Genomic DNA, 20,644 nt, shown 5'->3' on the forward strand with positions numbered 1-20,644 from the left:
CATGTTAACCACACAACAGCGCATCACACACAGGTTCAGTGCGTCCAAAATCGAAAGATACTTCATGCTCGTGCACATACATGTAGAAGAATACTTATTTTTTTGTTTTTCAATTTTAAGTGCTTCATTGCAATGGTTGTTTTGCTTAGAATAATACCAAAGCATCAATGCACATTTAAAAAGTGATATGAAAGAGGGTTGCGTTAATACAATCACTATCACATCAAATGAAAGCCCACTTCACATTCCAGCCCATTAGATGGCAGAAATGCACTGTCATTAGAAGACAACTAAGAAGAAGAAGAAGAAGAGTAACGCTTAAACACATCTGTAAATGTTCGGGAATGTCCCCATCTTCATACTGTACAAATGAAGAATAAAACAAAACAAGAGGGGGAACAACTGACGTCCACGTGACATGTTAGAGGAGAGGAGGATGAGAACATGAGTGACACAGAAGTCTGCAGAATGAATGAAGATGAACCTGAGCAACAAACAGGTTGGTGTCTATATTGATTCCTCACTGATGATTGTTGAAGAACATTCAGGCCATAAACCGTAATGCATTTCAGCAGATATAAAATATCATAAGAGCTATGAAATATCCAATAATATGAGGTAAGAGATGAAAATAAACTGACACATAATGAATATAAATAATAATAATGCCTGATATTTAACTTATTAGATAGATAGAAAGACAGACAGACAGACAGACAGACAGATAGATAGATAGATAGATAGATAGATAGATAGATAGATAGATAGATAGATAGATAGATAGATAGATAGATATTGGCTTTATGGTTACAGACATGCATATAAAACAATTTTGTGTCATTTTTCAGATCTCACTGCATCACTTTTCATCATCTTGGTTTATGTGTGAAATGTCTGGACAATGTTTCTAATCTCATTTTCCCTTTGTGTAACTCTTTAATATGTTTCATCATGTCATTTCAGATCTGTTGGAAGTCATTGAACTGCAGGTTTTACCTAATCATTTCGTAACCGGAGAAAAATCTTCAAGCCTCTCACAGACTGAAAGTCGTTTTTCTCAGAGAACAAGAGTCAAAACGTCTTTCCTCTGCCCTCAGTGTGGAAAGAGTTTCAGGCGTAAAGGAGATTTCGTGAGACACGAGCGGATCCACAGCGGAGAGAAGCCCTTCTCGTGTCCTCAGTGTGGAAAGAGCTTCACGTTAGCGGACGGACTCAGAAAACACCAGCGCTCTCACTCTGGAGTCCGAGCGTTTCGCTGTCATCAGTGCGGGAAAGCGTTCATTCTGCCCTCACACCTGAAGAGACACATGCTGATCCATGCGGATTCGAAGCCGCACTCGTGTTCTCTGTGTGGAAAGAGTTTTTCTCAGCTGGACTGTTTGAAAAAGCATCAGAAAACACACAGCGCAGCGAGACCTCACATGTGCTTCGAGTGCGGGAACACCTTCCACTCGTCCGACACGTTGAAGAGACACCAGAGGATTCACACCGGAGAGAAACCGCACACGTGCTCACACTGCGGGAAGAGTTTCTCTCAGTCAGGACACCTGAAACAACACCTGAGGGTTCATACGGGGGAGAAACCCTACTTCTGCTCGCTCTGTGGGAGGAGTTTCAGCACATCCAGGAATCTGCCCGCTCATATGAAGAAACATCGTCCAGATGATGATGAAAACGGATGCAGCGAGATCTGAACAAATCAGTCAAGATTACTCTCTACGCGTGTGTGCATTACAGCATGGATGAAAATATATAATTAAATACGATCATTTAAAGGGGACTTATTATGCCCCTTTTTAAAAGATGTAAAATAAGTCTCTGTTGTCCCTAGACTGTGAAATTTTAGCTCAAAATACCCCACAGATAATTTGTATAACATGTTCAAAATGGCACTTTTTGGAGGTGAGCAAAAATGCGACGTTTTTGTGTGTGTCCCTTTAAATGCAAATTAGCTGGTGCTCCCCGCCCCCTTTCTTGAAGAGGGCGGAGCTTCAAGAGGTGTATGGCAACAAAACAGTACAATCTCACAATTTGAAAATGTCAGAAACAGTCTTGCACACATTTTTTACATTTATTTTACATTTATTTTCACTTTAGGAAAAAGCACAAAGTCCCCCACTTTATGTTCAGCCCCATTACATTCCATCATTTCCACATTTTAAAGTCACCATGAAGTTATTTTTAAGAAATATTGCACTATTTATTAGAAATTATTTATCCGTGCACATCATTATTTATTTTTAAATTAATATGATACTTTAATCAAAATAACTTCCCCCTCTTGCAGCTCATCTCTTCTACATTTCTCTTTTACATCTCTTCTTTCCCTACATTTGTTCTTGTTCCAGAAGCTTTTTCTTTGGGATATAACGTCACAATAGAGAAGAAAAGACACGCCGACTTTAAAAACAATGGTTGTTATGATATAATATGTAATGGAGTGACACCTCCTAAAATATTATGATCATAAAAGAAGTATATTTTTCTTACAGCTTTATCAATATATATTTTTTGTTTTATTATTGCAACACATTTCTTTGCACAAAGTACACAAATATTGAACTGTGAATACTTTTTTTTGTTTTGATTATATTCGCCAGTTAGGGTTAATATTAGTTTCTGATTGTCAGCCCTGGAATATTTAACTGTGTGAGTGTGTGTGTACAAATGGCACTTCTTTTGAAAACAGCACTGTAACTGTAACCCATTTGAAAATAAAACTATTTTAAAACAAAAATGATCTTCCTTTTATATTTCCAGTTTATGTTTCCCGTCGGTGGAGAACTCGTCTGGGACACCATAGACATATGAAATACATATACAGGCCTAAATAAAATGTATTTTATTTGTCTATGTCGAACACGCCTACTAATACAGTCACGTGGTTTTCAGCTGACTGAAGCATCGAACGTCATAGATCACATGTTTATGGCTTCGAATCTTCGGCGTCGAATGTAAACAATTTTTCGAATCTTTTCAAACACGTCGCGTTCCATTTCCGTTTGCCGAGTTCTACAGCGAGCGAGCGAGTTCTACCATCTCCGACAGGCTGAACGCGGAGGAGCACAGCAGGGGTTTAGGGTGTGTTTAGGACAGACATTCACATCCTTCATGTGGAGAATGACTTCAGCTGAGTTCTGCATGACAGGCTGCTGTAAAGATGGAGTTTATTAAAGAGGAGAATGAAAACATAAGCGATTCAGAACCCGGCAGAATGAAACGAGAAGAATCTGAGGAGCAAACAGGTTGGTGTTTATTTATTTGACTGCTAAGGAATATTAGGTCACAATCCTTCAGCTGATTTAGTTGCTGTAGTAGGTACAATTCTTGAAGCTGTCAAATATATAAATATTTTATCATAAGTATTATTATTAGTAATAGTAGTATAACATTATTATTATTACTAACATTGTTATAACATTATATTATTTATTATTTATAATAATATTATTTGACAGCTTCCAGTATTTTTGTAAATATAATTTATATAACACAAAAAAATGAACATCAAATTAAATATTTTTAATGACCTTCCTACCATTACATTTAATTATTATAATATATAATTTGACAGCTTATATTAATAATGAATAATAAGAAATGTACATAACATTATTATTATTGTAATTTGGTAAATTAATGCATTACAGTGAGGAAAATAAGTATTTGAACACCCTGCTATTTTGCAAGTTCTGCCACTTGAAAATCATGGAGGGGTCTGAAATTGTCATCGTAGGTGCATGTCCACTGTGAGAGACATAATCTAAAAAAAAAAATCCAGAAATCACAATATATGATTTTTTAACTATTTATTTGTATGATACAGCTGCAAATAAGTATTTGAACACCTGTCTATCAGCTAGAATTCTGACCCTCAAAGACCTGTTAGTCTGCCTTTAAAATGTCCACCTCCACTCCATTTATTATCCTAAATTAGATGCACCTGTTTGAGGTCGTTAGCTGCATAAAGACACCTGTCCACCCCATACAATCAGTAAGAATCCAACTACTAACATGGCCAAGACCAAAGAGCTGTCCAAAGACACTAGGGACAAAATTGTACACCTCCACAAGGCTGGAAAGGGCTACGGGGAAATTGCCAAGCAGCTTGGTGAAAAAAGGTCCACTGTTGGAGCAATCATTAGAAAATGGAAGAAGCTAAACATGACTGTCAATCTCCCTCGGACTGGGGCTCCATGCAAGATCTCACCTCGTGGGGTCTCAATGATCCTAAGAAAGGTGAGAAATCAGCCCAGAACTACACGGAAGGAGCTGGTTAATGACCTGAAAAGAGCTGGGACCACCATTTCCAAGGTTACTGTTGGTAATACACTAAGACGTCATGGTTTGAAATCATGCATGGCACGGAAGGTTCCCCTGCTTAAACCAGCACATGTCAAGGCCTGTCTTAAGTTTGCCAATGACCATTTGGATGATCCAGAGGAGTCATGGGAGAAAGTCATGTGGTCAGATGAGACCAAAATAGAACTTTTTGGTCATAATTCCACTAAACGTGTTTGGAGGAAGAAGAATGATGAGTACCATCCCAAGAACACCATCCCTACTGTGAAGCATGGGGGTGGTAGCATCATGCTTTGGGGGTGTTTTTCTGCACATGGGACAGGGCGACTGCACTGTATTAAGGAGAGGATGACCGGGGCCATGTATTGCGAGATTTTGGGGAACAACCTCCTTCCCTCAGTTAGAGCATTGAAGATGGGTCGAGGCTGGGTCTTCCAACATGACAATGACCCGAAGCACACAGCCAGGATAACCAAGGAGTGGCTCTGTAAGAAGCATATCAAGGTTCTGGCGTGGCCTAGCCAGTCTCCAGACCTAAACCCAATAGAGAATCTTTGGAGGGAGCTCAAACTCCGTGTTTCTCAGCGACAGCCCAGAAACCTGACGGATCTAGAGAAGATCTGTGTGGAGGAGTGGGCCAAAATCCCTCCTGCAGTGTGTGCAAACCTGGTGAAAAACTACAGGAAACGTTTGACCTCTGTAATTGCAAACAAAGGCTACTGTACCAAATATTAACATTGATTTCCTCAGGTGTTCAAATACTTATTTGCAGCTGTATCATACAAATAAATAGTTAAAAAATCATACATTGTGATTTCTGGATTTTTTTTTTTTTTTTGATTATGTCTCTCACAGTGGACATGCACCTACGATGACAATTTCAGACCCCTCCATGATTTCTAAGTGGGAGAAATTGCAAAATAGCAGGGTGTTCAAATACTTCTTTTCCTCACTGTATATACTAATATATACATTCATATATAGGCTACATTTAATTGACATAATTGATATTGACATTTAATGTCATTGCTATATCATTTGTTTTTATTATATATTTTATCATTTGACAGCTAATATCAATAAGTATTAATAATAAGAATTGTATACAATATTAATAATATTAGACCATTTCTAGTGTTTTTGTGAATATTAACATTATGCTATTATTATAATTTAAAAAATAACATAAAAATAAATATTTTAATGGCCTTCCTGCCATTAAAATTTAACCTTGAATTGTTTCATCTGTTTAATCGTTTACATTTCACAATTTTTCCTTTCAAATAGATTTTTGACAATCTTTCGTATCTTCATTTTAGACGTGTTGGAACAGAATGAGTTGCAGGAGAAACACCATCAGCTTCACTTCACAACTGGAGACAAATCAGGAGGCAAAAATTATTTCATCTGCCCGCAGTGTGGAAAGAGCTTCCCGCATAAAGGAGACCTTAATAAACACATGAGAATCCACACCGGAGAGAGGCCGTTCACATGCAGTCAGTGTGGAAAGAGCTTCACGCAGAAAGCAAACCTTGACAGACACCTGCGAGTTCACACTGGAGAAAAACCCTTCACGTGCTCTCAGTGCGAACGCACTTTCACATCCACATCCATCCTCAGAAATCATCTGCGCCGTCACTCTGGAGTGAGATCCTTCAGCTGCGATCAGTGCGATAAGAACTTCATTTTGGCCAAACTACTGAAAAGACACCTGAAGATGCATGCAAACCAGAAGCCTCACTTGTGCTCTTTTTGCGGGAAGAGTTTTTCACAACTGGAGTATTTCAACGAGCACCAGAAAATGCACATCGGTGGAAGACCTCACAAGTGCTGCGAGTGCGGGAACTCTTTTAAAACTGCCGACTCCTTGAGACGACACCAGAGGATTCACACCGGAGAGAAGCCGTACACGTGCTCGCACTGTGGGAAGAGTTTCATTCAGTCAGGACACCTGAGAGCGCATGAGAGATTACACGCGGGAGAGAAGATGTACCAGTGCTCTTCATGTGAGAGGAGCTTCACACGCTCAAGTGAACTACTGACTCATTTGAGAAAGCCTTGCCCACTGTGAGCAAAGTTCACATCCCATTCGTCAATCAGAAGCATCTTCAGGCTATTTAATCTCCATCTTTAACAGCTTAATTTTGTAAGCTAATGCATTGAGATCTGTAGTCTTGCTTTTACCTTAATGTTACTTCTTTTGCACTGAAAACTCTTCTCACAGCATGTGAACATGAATGCAAGATGTTTGGTTGTTAAATATGGACACAATGCTTTTCCAACGTTGTGAATTCACATCTTAATTCTTTCCTCGCCATTGACGAAAATTTCTAGCCTGGAAATCCAGATGTAAATCTAAAAGATGAATGGTCTGGCGTCGACTAATGAAAATCGGCCAGCTCGAGGGGCGGCACCAAGCATGCATTTGAAATCTCACTGCACGCAATTGGATAACACTATGACCAATCACAACAATAAACCCCATACGCTTAGCTACTAGCGGAGCTAACTGGTAGATTAGACTCTTGCCGTATCCGGTCGGCAAAACAGCAAAAACGTCCTTCTTGCAAAGGAACGATTCGAGCGCCGTCTTCTGTTCCTGTTTTAGAAAAAAAAAAAAAAGCCTAGTCTAATTCGTTCATTGTAGCGGCCAAAGCCGTTTCAAACAACTGGTGTTCATCCATAGGCATCTTGCAATGTTTACTAATGACTTGGACGTCGCAGCGCTGTCGTCATCTGTTTAACTCACCTCTGGCCCACCTATGTCAGATAACCCGATGTGATTGGTGCAGCTCAGATCGAGGGGCATATTTAATGAGCATCATTACTCGACACCAGAGTAACTCGCTGAGCAAATTCAACTTGTGCTCTCGTGAGAACTCTGGATTTCCAGGGTAGAAAATTTCCGTCATTTGTGAGAAAACTTTCTGGCCGTTTTCACTGTTATGCGGTAGGGGGCGCTGTTACGCATCTTCTGAAAGAGTGCTGGATCTCCTGCTCAAAACATAGGTGAAGAAGAAGCAGAAACAAATGATATCATATCGCATGTGTAAAATAACTTGATTATCAATATTAAACAGCATATAAATCAAAACTGCCTAACGTTATCGTATTAAATGTCGACCCAGGACGAGTTATAGGACTGTGCAATCATTAGGGGTGTTGTTGGACTCGATCTACTGCATCTGTGATTTGATCATCGTTCTGAATCCAATCCAGACATTATTTAAAAATAAAATAAATAAAAAACATGAATTTCTCAGCTTTTTTGCTCAAAATAGTGCTTTTTTTCTATGAAACTTACCCATATTCAAGTTTTGATGATAAAAGAATGCATGAAGCTAGAATAAAACTTAAAAGAAGTGGCTCTGTTCTTTCTTTTGATGTATTGCATGTTCAAATATTCATACAACAAAACATTCTCGGAGCCATTTTTTAAATGGTCAAAAACGCTGGCTGGCAATGTAAAAAAAAAAAAAAGAAAAAAAAAGTTAAGTATGTATTATTGTGTAGACTTCTATATTTACAATGCATATAAATTCAAGGTTTTGTTGGTTTAATGCAAAAGTACATTTAAATGATTGCATTTGGCAGATTATTTTATCCAAAGTGACTTACACAATATTCAAGGTGCATGTTTTAGCATTTCATGCGTTTCCTTCGAAGTGTTCATTTTAGGTGTTGTTTTAACTACCTTTTATTACTTTCATGTGTTTCATTTAAATAATTTTGTGGTGAAACAAATATATTTTTTAGAAGTGCAAGCATTCAGTGTAGGCTCTGAAATAACATGCTTTCACACACGGATCCAGGGGCGGGGCCAGAGGGGCACTGGCCAGAGCTGAAATCTGATTGGCCCCTGATTCTGAAGTGGCCTTGCCCTGTCAATCATGAACTTGCAGCTGATCTACGTCACTTAAGCGCGCATGATTCAAGCAAGGATTGTATGGACGACGCAAAAGCATTTCAAGTAAGTGTTTAAAATGAATGTGCACAGTTCAACTGAATGATAAAGTTTGCCCGCTTTAACTTAACGCTGTTGAACCTACTTTAAAAAACCTTCAGCTGCAAAAAAAATCGTGCGTTTATCTTTAAAAGAGGAGCGAGTGGAAGATGAGTTCATGAGCCTACAATGGCAACATTAGTGGCAATCATCGACAGGTCGAAAAACTGCCATTTTGTTTAAAATTACGGTAAGATAAAGATACTCACGGTACGTAGAGGTGTGTTAAAATGTTTGGTTGAAAATAAATGTATAGCCTAAATTAACTGAAATGAGCCAGAAAGAGGATAAACAGGAGATAAACACTGCAGTAAGGATGAAACTTAATTTTTATTATTATTATTATTATTATTTTATTCCAGATGGTTAGTATTACCGTTTCACATTTTAATTGTCATTGTTAAAACCTAATTCGAATTTTGCAGTATCGAAGCCAGAGGGCGCCCTCGTGCAGAAAGTACAAGTTAGACTTTTCTTTTATTATAAGAGCTTTCAAAATGTAACAATAGTGGTACATAACGACAGTTTTAGAGAAAAAAAACATGTTTTATATGTTTACATTAGTGCTTTAAAATCGATTAATCGCATCTAACAAGAGTTTTGGTTTACATAATAGATGTGCGTGTATATACTCTATGCACATAAATAAATAAATATATATACACACACACACTATGTAAACAACTTTTATGTTAGATGCGATTTAATCACGTTTAATCAATTTGACAACACTAGTTTACATACATTTTACAGCATTCTTGTTTTTCAGATTACGGTGATCATAAAACACTTTTTAATTTTGAAATCAGAAGTTCAGCAATACGTAATTACATTTTCGTGTTCTGAATTTTGCCAACAGAAATAACAAGTGAAAAAAGACCAATAAGAATAAATAAACAAAAATGTCTGTATGTTGATCACAAAATTTACAAACTATATCAATATCACAACTTAGTCTGTTTGCAAAGAAAATAATTGCTGTGCAATAAACACAAAAAACACATGATTGCAACAATATATGGTTTATCAGCGTTCCTCAAGCCATCTCAGGTATTTTCATAAGAAAAAATTATATTGATAATACAATGCTAATTGAAATGGCCATTATCATAGTATAGAATACTGCAAAATACTGTATTTTTGCCTCAATCTGTAATAAGCCTCATCAGATCGTAAAATGTCGTTTCAAACATTCGCTGGATTTTCTTTTAAAAATCTTTTTTTTTTGTTGCAAAAACAGTATTAATTTCCTAAATTGTTGTGTGTTGATGACAAAGCTTTGATAGGTGTAATAATTATACAAGAATACAAATTGTCACAGCACAGAATAGAAATCACACATTGTCTAATGCAGTATCTTTGTTTCAGACCTGATGAAAGAAACAAAGTGAAGTGGAAGAGAAACGCCAGTGGTGTCAGAAACTTCATCATCTTGACACAGAGGCGGAGAGACGTTCTCCTGATCTCAGGGCGCAAACACGGAAATCAGCCTGTACTTCTTGGGTCTGGCTGTTAAGAGGTGATGCACTCTTGTATCATTTATGTTACATAAGAAAAAAAATAAGAAAAAAAACTCATACTTATTGATTTACTTACTAAACAAATTTTCTTCAGGCAACTGGGTTTAAATTGTAAATTGAGAAAACTTGTGAGAAAACTCGTGACAATTCCCATACGTAGTGTACTTTTAACCCTTCTTTGACTTCTGATTTGTGAAATATTTTACTATACAGTTTTGGCCAGTTAACCCTTTCCTGAGTTAAAGGTCCCGTTCTACGTGATCCCATGTTTCAAACTTTAGTTAGTGTGTAATGTTGTTGTTAGAGTATAAATAATATCTGTAAAATTATAAAGCTCAAAGTTCAATGCCAAGCGAGATATTTTATTTAACAGAAGTTGACTACATAAAACGGCTCGATTGGACTACACCCCTCTACTTCCTTCATTAGTGACATCACCAGAACCGTGTTTAGACTAACCTCCGCCCACAGGAATGCTCCCTCAACTCTACTGGCTACTTGCGCACTTCTTATAACTTAGGCTACTGTGTTTACTCAGCTCTTACGGTGATTTTCTGAAGTAAAACTGACGCTTCATCTTTTGTGTGATGTACAATAAACTTTATTAAACTCATCAGTACATGTTTGATCATCATTCGGACCTGGTCCGAAACAGCAGACTTGTAGGCTGTTAATAAATAATGGATACATACAAGCAGATGACAATACGTTATAATAACCGTAATTAAACTACTAAACCATACCTGTTTCATCTCTATACAGCACTCTGACTCTGTAGGCATTATTGTCCGACTCGAAATGAACGCCGTTACTGAGAGTTTCTGATATTATCATCATTCCATGAGATGAATTTGTCCTGACAGACTGAGCGCGAGCTCATGAAGCTCCGCCCCCTGGGTCGTCCAGCAGCAGCTCATTTGCATTTAAAGGGCACACACTGAAACAGCTCGTTTTTCTGAGCCCCAAAAAATGTCAATTTAAACATGCTGTAAAAAATGATCTGTTGGGTATTTTGAGCTCAAACTTCACATACACACTCTGGGGACATCAGAGACTTATTTTACATCTTGTGAAAAGGGGCATACAACGGGACCTTTAACACTTTTCTGATTTATGACATATTATATTTCATATATATATCTGATTTATTAAATATTTGGCACTTCCATGAGTGCCAAACTTTAATATTCTGATATTTTAAAAATCTTTTACAGTGTTTTTTTTTTTTTTTTTTGTCTTTTAAGAACCTTCCTAGAGTCCTTAAAGGGATACTCCACTTTTTTTGGAAATAAGCTCATTTTACAACTCCCCCAGAGTTAAACAGATGAGTTTTACCGTTTTAGAATCCATTCAGCCGAACTCCGGGTCTGACGGTACCACTTTTAGCATAGCTTAGCACAGATCATTGATTCTGATGAGTCCAGTAGCATTTCTTTCAAAATGACCAAAGAGTTTCAATATTTTTCCTATTTAAAACTTGACTCTTCTGTAGTTAAACCGAGTACTAAGATCGACGGAAAATGAAAAGTTGCGATTTTCTAAGCCTATATGGCTAGGAACTACTCTCATTCCAGCGTAATAATCAAGGAACTGTGCGGCTGTACCATGGGTGCAGCAGGCGTAGTGATATGACGCAGCGCCTGAAAATAGTCCCCAGCTCGGTAACTTCTTCCAACGTGACCGGGACTAAGTTTGTCTAACCTATTAGACCTATTTTCAGGCGCTGCGTCATATCACTACGCCTGCTGCACTCATGGTACAGCCGCACAGTTCCTTGATTATTACGCCGGAATGAGAGTAGTTCCTAGTCATATAGGCTTAGAAAATCGCAACTTTTCATTTTCCGTCGATCTTAGTACACGGTTTAACTACAGAAGAGTCAAGTTTTAAATAGGAAAAATATTGAAACTCTTTGGTCATTTTGAAAGAAATGCTACTGGACTCATCAGAATCAATGATCTGTGCTAAGCTATGCTAAAAGTGGTACCGTCAGACCCGGAGTTCGGCTGAATGGATTCTAAAACGGTAAAACTCAACTGTTTAACTCTGGGGGAGTTGTAAAATGAGCATATTTCCGAAAAAAGTGGAGTATCCCTTTAACTTCACATTTCTGATTTATGAAATATTTCACAGTACAGTTTGGTCAGTTAACCCTTCTTTGAAACCTTCACACCACTTTTCTCATTTGTGAAAGATTGTATACTGTAAAGTAGGGTTGTAACGGTATGATATTTTCACGGTATGATGATTGAAACGATTGGTCATTTTCTAAAAATAAAATAAAATAAAAATGTATATACTTTTTAACCACAATTGTTCATCTTGTGCTGGTCTGCGACATGCCACGTATTACGTCATCACGTTGGAAAGGTCACGGAAAAAAAAGAAATGGGAAATGGAACTTTTTTTTAAAGATGTCGGATGATTTTGAAGTTGGAAGAGAAAATGAGATGGGATTTTTCGCCCTTCCCTATACCTTTTTGAACCGGAGTACACAGACAAATAACTTAGAAAGATGACGTGACGCGTGACCTTTCCAACGTGATGATGCAATGCGTGGCGCATTGAGTGTATTTGACGATGATTCTTTTAAAGCTGCAGTACGTAGTTTTTCCTCTTTGTCGCCATAACTGTTCGAAATCTGCAAGTGCAGTTATTCGCGGAATTATCAACTTTACGTGGGCTGTAACAACATCAGCATTGCGTGACTACATTTAATGCCCTTCCGATATTTATCCTTGTTTTCGCATGGTCTGGTTGCAGTCTCTTTGTTTTGCAGTCTCTAGTCTCTTTTGCGTTTTAAAACTGGGGAATCTCTAGTTGTCACTGGTGATTGTCGTTTGAACCTTTCTGGATCCGCCATCAAATTAATAAGTTTAATTATATCAAGTGCTGTGAGAAAAGGCTATAAATCTCCACCTCCAACATCCTCACGCACAATATAGCCTACTAGCCGTGACTCCTTCTTTATGTGTACAGATGTGACGTAATGACGCAAAGTCGCAAATTTCCCGCGGAAATAGATTTACAGTATATAGCAGTCTTTTACGCTGTATGTTCATAGATAGACGCATATAGCGATTTGATTTATTGCACAGCTATATTTTTTTCCATCTTCGCGCATTTTACGTGACATCTGTGTTATATTGTATTTCCTCAGCAACACGGAAACAATACGGCCTTAAGTTATAAAAGGAACATGCCTTTATCTGCACGGAGGGATGGTGTTCGTGAATATGGGAGAACATGTTTGACGTATTTCCTCCTTTTGCAGCCTCTCTTCGTCCACATTTCTTGCAAACTGGATATCCATCTTCAAGGACAACCCTGCGTTTGTTTTTTGGATACCCAAAGTATTTCCACACTGCAGATTTTAACTTTTTTTTCGGCCAGGGATAGAGATTAGAATTTGCAGCCTCTGTCTCAGACATTTTCTCCTCTGTATGGGTGGAGTCTAAGCAGTCAAGTGCAAAGAAGTTGCAAATGTGCAGGTGAGATCTGGTTTCATTTTATTTTCCAAAACCATGGATAAGCAAATGTTCACGATATGATTATTCCGATAAACCACCATACCGGAATACCTTTAAAACCCTACTGTAAAGTTAGGCCAGATTTACTAAATAGGGCACATTAGCATGAGACTGCAGTCCTATAACAGCACTGATGGGAGTGGAAGGTCTGGCAGGTGAATTCACACACAGCCAGCTTATTTCCATAATGACCAGCTTTAGCAGTGCAAATTAAAAATAACATGACTTGGCAAACGATATGTTCAGATAACATAAGTGGAGAAATTTCTCTCTCTTTTAGCATATGCTCTCTGTTCACACTGGTGTCTCCATCAGACGGGTTAACAGACTCCATATTACTATTTCATTAAATTCATTATTTAGTGCAGTTAAAGACTGATCTGTGAAATATTTCTCAAATCTGACCTGACTATAGTGACCGGCTTTCAAACTTAGAAGCTGATTTATTTAATGGCTTGAACAATTGGGCCATTTCAAACTGCAAACTATCCTTGCCTGCCATCGTGAATAATTGCGAGTGATTGTAAGTGTGATGATCATCTGCTAAATGAGCAACAACGACCACAATTCACTCCTTCAGTCAGTGAAGCTCCCACAGCCCTTCATGAGAGTTTAAATGCTGGGGAATATTCCTATCTTCCCACAGGAGAAGCAGCAGCAAGCAGGAGGAATTACTCCAGGAGAAACTACGGACATACTATTGTAAAGACTGAGTTTGAGGAAGAACCCTGCAGGATAAAAGGTTGGTTTTTTTCTTCATTCTCTTTAATGATTGATGAGGAACATTAAGATGAAAACTAATATACAAAATCTTAAAGTAGACACTAGACTCAGTTGTAAAGTAGTTTTTTGTTAAATACAAGCTCACTTATATTTCTGTTTGTTCTCATTTTGCTTTGATCTTAGACTCGATGGAAGTAAAAGCAGACAAACGCCAACGGTTTCAAAAACCTCAATTCAAAAATGGAAATGCTGCCATTTCACAGACTGAAGGGACCTGGCAACAAAAACAAGCTGGACTCAAAGGACCTCATACTTGCTCTGAGTGTGGAAAGACTTTCATGCGTAAAAGAAACTTAAATGAGCACATGAGGATTCACACTGGAGAAAATCTGTTCTCGTGCACTGAGTGTGGAAAGAGATTCACTCTGAAAGGACACTTAAATGTGCACTTCACGAGATCTCACCCTGAACAAAGATCTTTCACCTGCTCTGAGTGTGGTGAGACTTTCATGAAGGAAAGACACTTAAATTTGCACATAAAATCTCACACTGGAGAAGATATGTTCACATGCACTCAGTGTGGAAAGAGTTTCACATCCAAAAGCATTCTCACAAAACATTTGCTCCTTCACACCGAGGTGAAGTCGTTCAGCTGTGATCAGTGTGATAAAACATTTGTTATGGCATCATACTTAAAATCACACCTTAAAGTTCATTCTGCTGAGAAGCCCCACATTTGTTCTTTTTGTGGAAAGAGATTTTCACGACAGCAATCTTTAAACCAGCATGAGCGTATTCATACTGGTGTGAAACCTTATTTGTGCTCTGACTGTGGGAAGACCTTTATTTTTTCTGCCGACTTGATAAAACACCAGAGAGTTCACACTGGAGAGAAACCGTACAAGTGCTCACACTGTGAAAAGTGTTTCACTCAGATAGGAGCCGTGAAATCTCATGAGAGAGTTCATACTGAGAAATCTGAACGAAAAATTCATAAGAAAAAGCATTGCAGGAAGTTGTCTAGTAAAAAGAATTAATGTTCAGATCAATCACTTTCAAGCAAATAGTTTGATATTCTGATAAAGCAAAAGATGGAATTCGTGCAGCAACAGCATCTGAGAGAGAAATTTGTGAATTACATTCATGAGGATTGGTGAAGATTGTTTCTTTAACATTGCACTGTAAAAAATGTTACTGCTATTTACTTAAAAAAATTATGGTAACAATATTACACATAATATTTTTGAGTAGTTAAAGCTTAATTTCATTCATGGAATCTACCTGAATAAATCATGTAAAACGCCCTAATTTATTTAGTCTATGACACACAATTTTTTAGTTAAAATGTGCTTTTTTATTTGAAGTATTTTTTATTCTCAAAATTGTGTGAAGTTAAGTGAATGGATGTGACCTGTTTATATTTAACTTTGAGATATATTGTTTTATAAAGAGACCGTATACTGCTAGGACAGCACAGAATCAAACTTGTTGCTGCACTATCATTAGCAGAGTTATTGCTACATGTATGTAACAATATGCTTCAGAATATTTAAAAAATGCAGTTATTCACAACGTAACCATAAGCCCTACTCTTCTGCACAATGGTAACGATCAAAACTTTAACATAATAGAAACTCTTTCAAATGTCAAACATACCTGAACATTAAACATTAACAGATGTTTCCCTTTACTCAAAAACACATGAAATAACACTTAATTTCAAGATTTACTCTCCATTTCCAGCCATGTGCAAAGCATGCTGGGAACAAACAATGGTGTCTCTAAATAAAACCGCATAAATGAGCTAATTCTCTTAAAATAAATAGGTAGCCCCTTTTCCTTAATTTTATGAGGTTTATCAGTTCCTCAATTCAAGCCTTAAAATTGTGTATGTTTCCTTAAAAAAAATAGGAAAATGCATCTCTTGGTGTTATTAGTGAAATTTTCTCAATATTTTCAATAAAACCCTAACCACAATTTTCTTAATAAAATATACATAATATTTTTAATGATCACCTCAATTTTTTTAATGAAAATTACAAGACTCATGATTCATTTTTTACAGTGTGTAAATAGTTTGGGAGGTCAAATGCCTCAACATTCAGTAGGAATGCTTTTGTTTATGTTTGGGAGAACGTGGAGTAAATCTAATTGAATGACATCGTCAGTCTATTAAATCTCCATTCAAATCCTGAACTAGTTTAGTTGCTTGACAAAGTTAGTCTGTTAGTTCATTGAGTTAATGAAGAAATTTCTTTAGGCAACTAATCAAAGAGTTTTGATTGTAGCTATGCATTGTAATGAATTAACTCTGCCTTAAAGGGATAGTTCACCCAAAAATGAAAATTCTGTCAGTAATTTCTCACCCTCATGTTGTTCCAACCGCATAAGACCTTCGTTCATCTTCGGAACACAAATGAAGATATTTTTGATGAAATCTGAGAGCTGGATCACTCCTCCATAGGCTTCTAAGGGACTGAAACTTGCTGACCCAGAAAAGTTATTAAAGAGATCGTTAATATAGTCCAAGTGACTACAGTGGCTCAATCCTAAGTATATCAAGCGACGAGAATACTTTTTGTGCGCAAAAAAAATAAAACTAATGACTTTATTCCACTATTCATTTCCTTCTCTCTGGGCCTCGAGTTAGTTCATGTAGTGTTTTTGCGCAGCGCGTCTGTGTTACACGTCACGTTACAATGAATAGTGGAATAAAGTCGTTATTTTTGTTGTTTTTGCGCACAAAAAGTATTCTCGTCGCTTTATAAACTTAAGATTGAGCCACTGTAGTCACTTGGACTATATTAACGATCTCTTTAATAACTTTTCTGGGCCGGCAAGTTTCAGTTCCTTAGAAGCCTATGGAGGAGTGATCCAGCTCTCAGATTTCATCAAAAATATCTTCATTTGTGTTCCGAAGATGTAACGAAGGTCTTACGGGGTTGGAACAACATGAGGGTGAGTAATTACTGACAGAATTTTCATTTTTGGGTGAACTATCCCTTTAATAAATCACTGTTTTAAACTAAAAAGTGCATTTCCCCTACAATTTTCTTCTTTCATAAAAAAATAAAATAAAATTTGAAAAAAAAAAAATACCTGTTTTAAAGCTTAAAATATAGGCAAGATCTTAATTACAAGGTCTTTGTAACAGTATGGTAAAAACATCAACAACAAAAAAACAACTAAAGATTAATTCACTGAATAATTCATTTTAAAAATCTAATTCATAATAAAAAATAAGCATTGAACACCTATAATAATTGTCCATCAATTCGACTGTCATACATTAAGACATTTCAAAGGTTTTTTTTGGAATGGCAACACTGTATATATTTTTTTTTTTGTAGAATTTCATTAGTATTGTATCATATAGTATTTCAGTGTTGATGTTCAAATATTTATTTGATACAAATAAAAACTACTGAAATCAAGAGTATGCATCTCGGTATTCATCAAATGGGTTTAATTATTGCATTTGATATTTTATCTCAGCAGTATAAATAGCAAATTGTCCTTTAAAGCTAAAAGTGACTCCCATAACATTGTTCTTAATGCAAAAAATATATACGTGAAGTGAAGGATGTGATCCGACGTTAGGAAATTCTGGAGCATTAAAGTTCCAGTAAAAAGACTGAATCATTTCATATTTCCTATCTTGCAAGAGTTTCTTTATGAAGTCATGCCAATAGTTAATATTACAGTTCTTCCTCTAGTTGGTGCCAGTTATTAATAGTAAATGCACGAAACAATTAGAAAGGTAGAAGAATGTGCATGTGATTAGGAATTCAAATTCTCAGTGGAGAAAACGAAGACAGTAATTTACTCTAGCAAGAGGGTTGTTCCTGAAGAGAGTCTGAAGATGTATGAGAGATCGTTGGAGTGGGTGAAGGTTTTAACATTTTTAGGTATTTATTTTGATACGAAACTTACATGAGATGTGTACGTGGAGTGAAATGGGGGAAAGTTTTTCTTCATTAAAAACGATTTAAGTGGCACTGATCCGGTCTGTATTTGATTATGGTATGTGGTGTTTGATTCAGCCTCAAAAACCTTGTTAGAAAAACTCAATAAAATATAAGCTTATTAAAATATAACTTGGGCTACTTTTTTATATTCAGGATCAGTGGAATAAAGTGAACATCAAATCATTTTGGTGTCTCAATGATGGCAATACTCTTGGCATTGCGAGGAACATAAACCTTGAAATGTTTTAATTTGTTCCAACTCAGTTTCAGTTTTTAAAGAACTTAAGATATTTTAAACCTAGCCACCAAGATATTCTGTTTAGTATATTAAAAATACATTCAGGAATTGTTCAAAATGATATCTTAGTCAGTTTTATATGGGTAAAACTCAGCACAAAGGAGTAAAGGGAAATATGAGGATGTGGATAAATTAGCAAAACAAGCTTTACAGAGAGAAACAATAGAGATACAAGTTCCATTGAACAAGTCAGAAATTAAGTTGTTTTAATCTGGAATAAAGCGATAGAAGAATGGCAAGTAAAGTGGAACAATGGGAAAATGGCAGGTTTCTTTATGCTTAATTAATAAAGAAAAAAATAAGATACAGGTACATCAAGGACAGATGAGGTTATTTATAATAGAATAATGTTAGGGCATTCCAATTTAAATAGCGCCCTTAAAATAATAGGGAATTATTTTCCAATCCAAATGGGTTATGTGAACAATGTCATGTTAAAGAAAGTACCTGTGATTCTTGAATGTATCAAGTATGAACAAGAAAGGAACACAATGATAGAAGAAATGAAGACAAATGGAATTCAAGAATTTATTTGTAAGGTTTTAATAAAATGTTCAAGTGAAATAAATAGTAAAGAATTGTTTGCTTTTATTAGGGAGACAGGGCTGATACAGAATATAAACTCTATGCCACACTCCGGAGCAGAAAGAGGCGGTAATGAACCGAAAACACTGGTTGCCAGCCGCTGTAAGAGAAGAAGATGGTGGTATTTGTTTTCATTTCAACCACCTACGTTTGTTGAAGCAATCTTTAGTTAGTAAAAGTGCGCTTTGCTGTTTCAGACTGTGAGTAGCCTACATTTATCTAGTCTTTTATTGGGAGAAATTGAAATCTGACTGTGTACATTTGAGTTCGACCAGTGTCCGATTCACGAACATTGTCGGTCGAGTCGGTTCATTGTAGTGAATCAAAAACATCTGCATTCGAGGCTACTGAAATATCTGACTCTGTTAATCCTAACGAATTGAAACTATACACTAGTGAAATACGACTTTGCTTTCTCGTCACGTCTTCACTCAGATAGATTGCATGTTTTCTTGCGTCGCTGGAATTTAGGCTCATGAACAATAATCATGTTCACCCCATTCGCCCAAAACAAAATACTTCCACCAACTGCTATTATAGAATCTGAAGCACTGGTAACGTTAGGTTTTACCGGTAAAAGGTTATTTTAGTGTCATTTACGTTATTCGTCAGACAATGTAATTTCTAATTGTGTGTGACGTGCAAAAACAAACAGTAATGCAGCAGTTTTCAACATTTCAGACCTAAAAAGTATTGATTTACACATTGTGAACGTTTCTAGTCATTCTTTCCTTCAGAAGTTTAACTTGTCTAAGAAATGCCTTATTTATATAATCTAAATAAACTAGAATATGTAAATAAATAGAAAAATAGTGTTTGCAAAGCATTCATATAGGCTTATGTCTTCATATAACTCTAGTGTTATGTTTAACTTTGCCTTCAGAGGACGCTGACGGACTGAATCATTCTTTGTTTAAATTAGTTAAAAGTTACTGTTAGATAATATTGTGTGATTTTTTTTGATCCGAAGCCGTATCAGATCACAGAAGGTTATTTAAAACACTCGTCTTGCGTTAAAAAGTAAATTTGGAGCAAAAACATGGTTTCAATCTTATAAATTGTCGTGTATTGATGGTGTGCTAAGCTAACATGTTAGCTAGCCCTAAGATGCACCTGCCACCTAGCTGAGCAAATATGTTATTTTAGTAGTAATTATTTTAATAGTAATGCTCATTGAAATGTTTCTTTTTTCAAGAAGGGCATTTGATACAGTTTCAAAGAAGGTGAAGTGAGAAGTTTGATCAAAAAAAAATTAAGGATTAAACCAGTCTGACTAGAAAGTCATCAGTAATTATAATGAAGACAAAAGAAAAGAATAATTAGAGCCATAACCAGGTCGTAGAGCTGTGAATGTGTGCAGTGAAGACTGTAACTCGTTTGGACCACAAAACAATAGAGACAATACACTGAATGGATGCTTAGAAATACGAACTAGCCTACCAGTTACGTATTGGTACTTGGTAATTTCACGCTGGTAATTTAATTACCATCAAATTATCAACTCACAATGTCGCCTGTACAAACTCTTAAGCATATAAGATAACCAAGAACATTCCAGTTACGTATATTCACTTTTTTGGCCAAGAAACTGTACATCATAGGTCTGTATTCATGATTATCAAATAATTACACATTTTTTATACGTTCTGGTGACCAGAATTTTCTATTTAAAACGTGTAATTAAACGTCGGGCACAAAAATAGAAATTTCCCTTG

At 36.5% G+C, this 20,644-nt stretch overlaps 2 protein-coding genes and 1 long non-coding RNA gene across 3 annotated transcripts; all 3 read left to right on the plus strand.

Annotated features, from left to right (window-relative positions):
• Positions 1 to 305: 305 nt before the first annotated feature.
• On the plus strand, positions 306 to 1,827 carry LOC311277145 (uncharacterized protein). The gene is made up of 2 exons (XM_084387323.1): positions 306 to 499; positions 964 to 1,827. Exons 1-2 carry the CDS (start codon positions 445 to 447, stop codon positions 1,692 to 1,694), a joined length of 786 nt encoding a protein of 261 aa, XP_084243449.1. The 5' UTR covers positions 306 to 444; the 3' UTR covers positions 1,695 to 1,827.
• Positions 1,828 to 2,898: 1,071 nt separating this feature from the next.
• On the plus strand, positions 2,899 to 7,530 carry LOC311277510 (uncharacterized protein). The gene is made up of 2 exons (XM_084387836.1): positions 2,899 to 3,245; positions 5,622 to 7,530. The coding sequence occupies exons 1-2, from the start codon at positions 3,161 to 3,163 to the stop codon at positions 6,371 to 6,373; spliced, it is 837 nt and encodes a 278-aa protein (XP_084243962.1). The 5' UTR covers positions 2,899 to 3,160; the 3' UTR covers positions 6,374 to 7,530.
• A 5,461-nt stretch (positions 7,531 to 12,991) lies between these two features.
• On the plus strand, positions 12,992 to 15,249 carry LOC311277870. The gene is made up of 3 exons (XR_014625334.1): positions 12,992 to 13,316; positions 14,002 to 14,097; positions 14,262 to 15,249. It is a non-coding gene; the product is annotated as an uncharacterized lncRNA (long non-coding RNA).
• The last annotated feature ends 5,395 nt before the right edge of the window (positions 15,250 to 20,644 follow it).

Source organism: Rutilus rutilus, assembly GCF_951802725.1.
Source record: "Rutilus rutilus genome assembly, chromosome: 18".
In the NCBI taxonomy this organism is placed as follows: Eukaryota; Metazoa; Chordata; class Actinopteri; order Cypriniformes; family Leuciscidae; genus Rutilus; species Rutilus rutilus.

Excerpts from the sequence above, each read along its gene's own strand:
- LOC311277145 (XM_084387323.1), top strand. The coding sequence starts at position 445 with ATGAGTGACACAGAAGTCTGCAGAATGAATGAAGATGAACCTGAGCAA. Across the intron at positions 500-963 it reads TGAACCTGAGCAACAAACAG|ATCTGTTGGAAGTCATTGAA; the intron begins GTTGGTGTCTAT and ends ATGTCATTTCAG.
- LOC311277510 (XM_084387836.1), top strand. The coding sequence starts at position 3,161 with ATGGAGTTTATTAAAGAGGAGAATGAAAACATAAGCGATTCAGAACCC. Across the intron at positions 3,246-5,621 it reads AGAATCTGAGGAGCAAACAG|ACGTGTTGGAACAGAATGAG; the intron begins GTTGGTGTTTAT and ends TCTTCATTTTAG.